General features: G+C 46.0%; 1 protein-coding gene across 2 annotated transcripts; it reads left to right on the top strand.

Annotated features, from left to right (window-relative positions):
- The first annotated feature begins 650 nt into the window (after positions 1 to 650).
- Positions 651 to 7,682, top strand: POU3F2 (POU class 3 homeobox 2). Of its 2 annotated transcripts, XM_080666882.1 has the most exons (2): positions 651 to 1,965; positions 6,465 to 7,682. In XM_080666882.1, exons 1-2 carry the CDS (start codon positions 886 to 888, stop codon positions 6,678 to 6,680), a joined length of 1,296 nt encoding a protein of 431 aa, XP_080523008.1. In that variant the 5' UTR covers positions 651 to 885; the 3' UTR covers positions 6,681 to 7,682. The 2 variants fall into 2 exon arrangements, with proteins under 2 accessions (XP_080523008.1, XP_080523007.1); XM_080666881.1 differs by lacking the exon at positions 6,465 to 7,682 and having other exon boundaries at positions 651 to 2,536.
- The last annotated feature ends 395 nt before the right edge of the window (positions 7,683 to 8,077 follow it).

Genomic DNA, 8,077 nt, shown 5'->3' with positions numbered 1-8,077 from the left:
TGGGGAAAGGAAGTCTGGCTTCTGGTTGTAGGTTTAAGAGACGCTGATATGTATATGTCCCAAGGTGAATAAAAATCAGACGCCTCCTGGCTCGGTGCAACTCAGCCTTTCTCTTCCTCCCTCCTTCTTCACCCCCTCGCCCCCCCCCGCCCCCGCCTCAGCCCTATAGGGAAAAGAAGGTGGACTGACACCCCCTATCCACCCACCCAATTCTTCCAAGTGGTTGAGATCCATAGTGCGCAGGGGCCAGCCCCTGCCCCCAAACCCCTACCCCCTCCTGGCCAGTCGGCTGGGGAGACAGATGGGGGGCGGGGCCCTTTGGAGCTGGGCGGTGGAGGCCCCAGGGTGGAGAAGAAGGGGAGGTGAGATCTAAGAGAATCTGAATCAGTGGCGAGGGGGCACTGGAGGAGGGCTAGGAGGACTCTGGGCCCGGGAGGGGGGCAAGGAGGAGGAGTAGCTCTGCGCCAATCAGCGGCGCCGGCCTGGGAGGTTGCTAGTGGTATCCACGTAAATCAAAGGGCGCGGAGCCAATGGGAGGGGGCGGAGGGGGCGGGGCCCAGGCGCGTGCCGCTGCAAGCCGGCTCTGCCAAGAGAGCGGGAGAGAGCTGGAGAGAACAGGGAGAGGGGGGCGCGCAGAGCTAGTCTGAGAGTGAGCGAAGCAAGAAGGAGGGAGAGGAGGAGAAAGAGCGAGGGCGGGCGAGAGGCAGTGGCGGCGGCAGCAGCAGTAATAGCAGGAGCAGCAACAGAAGGCGTCGGAGCAGGCGTCGTCGAGCTGCCCGCTGGGGGAGAGAGAGAGAGCGAGGGAAGAGAAGAGCCCGAGGCGAAAAAGTAACTGTCAAATGCGCGGCTCCTTTAACCTGAGCGCTCAGTCCGGCTCCGAGAGTCATGGCGACCGCAGCGTCTAACCACTACAGCCTGCTCACTTCCAGCGCCTCCATCGTGCACGCCGAGCCGCCGGGTGGCATGCAGCAGGGCGCCGGGGGCTACCGCGAGGCGCAGAGCCTGGTGCAGGGCGACTACGGCGCGCTGCAGAGCAACGGGCACCCGCTCAGCCACGCTCACCAGTGGATCACCGCGCTGTCCCACGGCGGTGGCGGCGGGGGCGGCGGTGGAGGCGGCGGGGGCGGGGGTGGCGGCGGGGGCGGCGGCGACGGCTCCCCGTGGTCCACCAGCCCCTTGGGCCAGCCGGACATCAAGCCCTCGGTGGTGGTACAGCAGGGCGGCCGCGGCGACGAGCTGCACGGGCCAGGCGCCCTGCAGCAGCAGCACCAGCAGCAGCAACAGCAGCAGCAACAGCAGCAGCAGCAGCAACAACAGCAGCAACAACAGCAGCGGCCACCGCATCTGGTGCACCACGCCGCCAACCACCACCCGGGGCCCGGGGCATGGCGGAGCGCGGCGGCTGCAGCGCACCTCCCGCCCTCCATGGGAGCGTCCAACGGCGGCTTGCTCTACTCACAGCCCAGCTTCACCGTGAACGGCATGCTGGGCGCCGGCGGGCAACCGGCAGGGCTGCACCACCACGGCCTGCGGGACGCGCACGAGGAGCCGCACCACGCAGACCACCACCCGCACCCGCACTCGCACCCGCACCAGCAGCCGCCGCCGCCCCCGCAGGGCCCGCCAGGCCACCCCGGCGCCCACCACGACCCTCACTCGGACGAGGACACGCCGACCTCGGATGACCTGGAGCAGTTCGCCAAGCAGTTCAAGCAGCGGAGGATCAAACTGGGATTTACCCAAGCGGACGTGGGGCTGGCGCTGGGCACCCTGTACGGCAACGTGTTCTCGCAGACCACCATCTGCAGGTTTGAGGCCCTGCAGCTGAGCTTCAAGAACATGTGCAAGCTGAAGCCTTTGTTGAACAAGTGGTTGGAGGAGGCGGACTCGTCCTCGGGCAGCCCCACCAGCATAGACAAGATCGCAGCGCAGGGGCGCAAGAGGAAAAAGCGGACATCCATCGAGGTGAGCGTCAAGGGGGCTCTGGAGAGCCATTTCCTCAAATGCCCCAAGCCCTCGGCCCAGGAGATCACCTCCCTCGCGGACAGCTTACAGCTGGAGAAGGAGGTGGTGAGAGTTTGGTTTTGTAACAGGAGACAGAAAGAGAAAAGGATGACCCCTCCCGGAGGGACTCTGCCGGGCGCCGAGGATGTGTACGGGGGGAGTAGGGACACGCCACCACACCACGGGGTGCAGACGCCCGTCCAGTGAACTCGAGCGGGGGAGGGGCAGAGCGTGGGGCTCTCCCTCCCCTTTGGCCCACCGCCCTTTCCTGGCCCCCTTGTTCCCTCTCTAACTTCTGATTGTTCTTTTATTTTTAATTATTATTTCCCCGTCCCTTAAGAAGAAAAAAAAATAAGGAAAGCAACTAAGGCACTGGGTAATCCAAACGGTAGCAGGTGTAATGATGTGTTTTGACCTTTACAGGCTAGTACCCAGGCAATGGAGTGGAGTGTCTCACAGAGTAAGAAAAGAGAGAGAGAGAGAGAGAGAGAGAGAGAGAGAGAGAGAGAGAGAGAGAGAGAGAGAGAGAGAAGGAGTGAGATAAATACCTGGCAAAATTAAATAAATTACCAAAAACAAAAATCTACCAAGCCGTGATAAATACCAAACACAGCTTCCTAATGCCGGGAGTGGCACACGCTGCTGTGTTTATTTAATGTGGTCCCCATCAGGAAAGAGGAAAAAATACACACGTTCTTTGACGTAGGCAAAATCTAACCACATGAATTTGCACTGCAAGAAAATTGAAGTTTACATGAACATATTCATGAACACATTTTTCTTTCTTCCACCGTTAATTTTGAAATTGCCGCGGTTTGAGTTTTGTCTTGTTTATTCAGAGGAAAGTGTGGAAGCCAGCTCTTGGCCACTCTCCATTTCTAACGTTCCCGTGTAGCCACTTGTTCTTACTGTTTGTGAACTTTGGTTACCTTCAGATCCCCTCTCCTCCCTTCCATTGATGTAACTTTTATTTGCTTCTTTTACCAAAGCAAAACGATTTGCTTCATACAAAATAAATAATTCTCTGCTTTCAGGAAATGTGCATGGTCTACCCTCTTTAACAAGGCAAAAATCCAGTTTGGAATACAAAAATGAGAGTCAAGCATTGGTTTTTTGTTATCAGCCACAAAGTAAACTTCATTTTCAGGCAGTGTTTCTGGGGGAGGTTGCAGAGGGGAGAAAAAGAAAAATTGATAGTGAGTGACTGATTGCTTCATTTTACCAAGCGGGCCCATTGTGAAGGAGCTCAGAGGATATGTGGAGGTTAAGTATATTTTCAACAGAAAGAAAGTGGCACTTTGAAAAGAACTAGAGAAATATATATCTCCAGACACCGCCTGTATAGTTCTCTGCCTTCAGTTTTAATAACTTCATTTAGAAGGAATTATTTGTGCTGACAGTAGCAGTTAAACTTTGTTCCTTTAATAGCTTTAAAAAAAACATAAAGAAAATAACCTGGGAACTTCATGGTGTATGCCTCGGCTGTGTTTCTTAGCACACAAATACCCACATGCATACAGAGAATAATATTTCCACTCTAGACTGGTTTTGTTTTCACTAGCTCATTTGTATATCAAATTATATTTAAGTTCCCATACCTTCTTCTCCTGTTATTCATTACAGAAAATACCAGTTTGACTTGGACAGCTCCACCCACCCACTCTTTCACTAAAGAAGCCAAATGAAGAAGGGAAAAAAATGCTATTTTCAATCCTTCCCTTTCTCTCTTTGTTAATAGTTTTAAGTGCATTTTTTACCTTACCTTGATGGAAAACAGATAACTCCCATAACAAAAGAATCTACTGGGAAGTGGAGGTGAAAAAAACAAAACTGTAATTGTATTGAAAATAAATGCCATTAAACTGTGATCAGTTAAAATATTTAAAAGTAATCAGCACAAAAGGGCGCTAAAAGGGAAAACACTTTTTATTAATCTTAAAAGATCGGGGCTTTTTTCTGGTTAGGTATTAGGTAAATTTTTATTTAAAAAATTAAATCTCAATACCATAAAATTATGGTTCAGCATCAGATTAGCATTGCACTCAGTAGTTAAGGTTTTAGGAAATATGCTTTATATTGTCTTTTCAAACACCAGTGATTGTTTCATTTTCAATGTTTTTGCAAGATAAATGATGACTTATAATGGGCATATTTACTTGCCTGTATTTCATTTCCCCCAATGAATGTCATAAGGAGATGGGCATGGAGCTGCTTGGGGTGCATCACACTGCTTGTTCCTGAGGTGTGGGGACTGGCCTTTAGTGAAGCAATCCAGAGCAGGGCAAATAGCCAAGGGTAAAGGGAGGAAATGAATTTTCAGATTCTTATTACCAAGTGGGTAAGGTTAGAAGCTGGGGTTCAGGGGATGTGTCTATAGCTCCTCTTAACTCCCAGAGGTTTACTAAGATGAAAGTTACCACTGAACCTTCCCACTATGTATATATGTTTAATATCTGTCTTTTGAAATGCAGAAATAGTTTAAATGTTTCTTTGTCTATTTTTCTTTTTTTTTTAATGCTACCCAGGGAAATATTTTCATATCATTTTTAAGTGGCCTGCCTCAATGTATATTTATTTCTTTTAAAGCAAAAAGGTTCTGGAAAACTGTTTTTCTGTAGCTTTAAATGAGTAGGTGAGCAAAATCTATATGGGATGTAATTTTTTTTGTTCAGTCTCTTTAAAAATACTTTGTTTTGGTACATTTGGTTGTGCTTGTGGGGAAAATAAAAACGCAGAGATCCTTATATATTTATGTTAAAGTAATATTTTATTATCTACATAAAACAGAAATGCACAATACCTTTCATAGTTTGTTCTAATTATTGAAATATCTTTATTTTATTTTTAAAAATAGTGCCAAGTTTTAAGGGGGGAAAACCCTAGACCTTATACTGACTGAGTTGAGTTGTATGTAAAACACTTCCCTTCCTTTATACTTCATAAAGTTTTGGAATAAATTTTATGCATATATTGCCAGGTTTCACGTTAATAACTTTCAGAGGCTTTTTTATTATTATTAACTGAGACTACTATTCTCATTCACTTTTCTTTGCAAACCACCTCCCTCCCCCTAATCAATGCCAAACCATTCAGCTACTATGCCTATAGCATTAAATTGAAATGGTCACTGGGTTTGAGCTTCAATTTGCTTGCCATTTCATGGTCTGACAAAGAGATGTTTGTCCCCTTTAAATAAATGCAGATCTCCCTGCATCTTCTTTCCAGGTAGCTTTACCTGACCTGATTTTAGTTTTTTGGAGAGTATCAAAGGAACTAGATGGACTTTAATCTTTACCCACATGCCCTCACATAATTTGGATGTACAGAAAAACGAGGCTCAGTTAAAGAAATTACTCTTCTTAGTGATTTACAAATATCTTTCAATAAACAACTCTGATTATATCCAATATGTTTGTTTACCAAGTGATAGAGGCAGGTCCTATGTATTATTCCTGTTAGGTTTACAGAGAAAAAGATGGATTTTGCGATGGTTTATACAATAGTGTCTATTTCTCATTAGGCAGACAAACAGCCTCTAAAACAAGGAAAGAACGTAGGGAGCACTCAAGACTGTGGTGCTAATAACAGATTGTTTCAGATGAACATTACACTTACCAAAATCAGTTTGAAGGTTAGTGAGAAATCCAAGCAGTGTTGGGTTAGTTTACAAGTTTGCTGATGTACTTCAAGTCCTCCTTGGAACATTGGTTTTAGTATAAATGTCCATTTTGAAAGGTAGTTTCTGGGCTTATTACATCTGATCATCTTTTCTAACTCCTAGTCAATATTACACAAGTCCCAAACTGATTCAGCCAAATGATCTTATCAATAGTCTGAGCGCGAAGTGACAGAAAGAAGAAGTGTATTGTGACCGCAGACATGCTGATGGGTAAAATGTTTAAGCTGGGTATAGATTTGAGTTCTGGGTCAATATCCTCCTCCATTGTAGGCAGAAAACAAGCAGCATCTGCCCTCTGCAGGGCATTTTAGTGGACCTTGAGAAGGCGTTTTTTGTTCTTAGCCACAGGGGCTACTGACTGGAAACCATCACGTGTTAAACGGACGCGCCATGGTTTTGACCCATGCTTGCCGCTCAGATTCTAAGCTATTCAAGCCGTTTCCATGCCGTTTGGGGGAGTGTATTACAGGCTAAGGTGAAAAAACTCCATCACAGCCTCTGGGAGAAATTTGTGGGGCAGTCACCCCTAAAATGTTGGCTAGACACAATGACAAACCCTTTCTTTTCCCTAAAGACAATAATGCAGAAGACAGCCATCCTGAAAGCGTTCCTGTGTTCCCTCAAAATGCGTCACTTTTTAAATTTATGGTGTAAGATGAGGGAGAAAGGACCATGGGGGAGTTATGTGAAGGTCAGACGGAGGGAATGGCCACTAATAATACTGTGCTCGGCACTTCTAAACATTCTCGGTTCCCACGAAGTTACCTCCTCTATATTTCAGATGCAGCAACAAAAGGACTCCTCTCCTTGCCCTCCTGCTCCTACCAGTGGGAGCCACACACCGGTTGGCAATTATTTTTCTGGTGAAATGGCTTTAATAAAGGCGCTCATCTTCCTACTTATTTCTCCAAAAACAATTAATAAAGAGATGCATCAGCAACAATGGGGCGGGGGTGGGGGGAGGATGGCATGTGAGTGCACTGGTACCTGCACATAGGTCTATATGTTGCATTCATTTGCCTTTCATTTGTCTCACTATGGAAGCAGCTCCAGAGTGCTGGGCTGCTGGGTGAGAGAAATTATCTTTTGATCATTGGCCTCTGTGATTTGTCTTTGTTGGTTTTTCAATCAGTTTATAGGACTCTGTTCTAGATTCTATCAAATTCCTAGACAAGTTAAAGAATGAGGTAAAGAATGGAGTTTGTACCGAAAAAGATGGAAGGATGGTAAAGTGAAGGTCAAAGGTAAAAGTGTTTCTTTGGGTCTGCTTGTTTATTTCAGTGAGGCAAAGAGGACCATGTCCATTTGAAATGAAAGTAAAAGATGCATCTTGAAATATTAGGAATGAATCTTGACCATAAAACTAAATGAGATGTACAGCTAAATTTTATACAAACCTTTTCTCTATTCAGTAAAGTTTACTTTTTCAGTGATACATAATCTATTAACAGGGGGCAGTGGGTGGTAGGAGAGAACCAGGGCTCCTGGTTCCTATTCCCAACACTGGATTCAGAATGGGAAATAATTCAAAGTGGCAGGGGCTCGCCACTAGCAAATCATGGAATAAACTTGCCCACCTTTGTAGAACTTGGGCTAGAGCTATTTCAATACCCCCTTATCATGTGGGCACAGGAGTGCCAGAAAATGGCTTTTCTGTTTTCTTTAAGGCTTTGCTTAGTTATGGAGATAAAGAAACAATCAGAATATTTCCACGTTGTTCTTGTATTTGGTGGGAAGCTAGGAAATTTGTTTCTTTTTTTAAAGAAAAAAGTTAATTAACTTTATCATGTAGTACTTTTCCTTTACCTTAATAACAACTCTGCTTGGCTTAGCTTTTAGAGGTTTTAGAAACAATATTATACCCCATCAAAACAACCCTGGCCTCTCTTATTGTTCCTATAATTCTGGTTGTTGATAACATTAAGATGTATTTCTTTTTTTAAAATGTCTGAAATGTTATTTAATACACCAGTAAAAGTGCACCTATATCTTAAAGTTTATTCCTTCCACGTCTTTCTGAGTTTTTATAGCTCTTTGTCTGGGGCTTGGAGGGTGGGGGACCTCCATATGCGGTTCCTGCATGAAGAGCTGGGCTCTGGAGGGGTGGGAAGCTGCGGCAAACCGCTCTCTGCTCGCTCTCAGAACGGGGAGCTGTCATCTAGAAAACAGGAAATAAATGCCCCACAAAGATTCACTTGTCACTGATTTTAAAAAGACAGGGGGGCTTAGGACCCCATCTGAGCAATACGGAGAGGATTTTGATTGTTATAAATTGTGTACGATTAACTCTCAGTGTACAGAACTCAGGCGATACAAACCTTGCTGTGGAGTAAATTTGGATCTGCATCCTTTTTTATTTGGAGCATATATTTTTCCTCCTACCAATGTTTCCTC

Source organism: Plecotus auritus (assembly GCF_963455305.1).
Source record: "Plecotus auritus genome assembly, chromosome: 4".
Lineage (NCBI taxonomy): Eukaryota > Metazoa > Chordata > Mammalia > Chiroptera > Vespertilionidae > Plecotus > Plecotus auritus.
Note: the sequence above shows the minus strand (reverse complement) of the source record. Positions and strands in the feature narration are given on the sequence as shown.

What these genes read in the sequence shown, in the direction of transcription:
- POU3F2 (XM_080666881.1), top strand. Translation starts at nt 886, where the DNA reads ATGGCGACCGCAGCGTCTAACCACTACAGCCTGCTCACTTCCAGCGCC.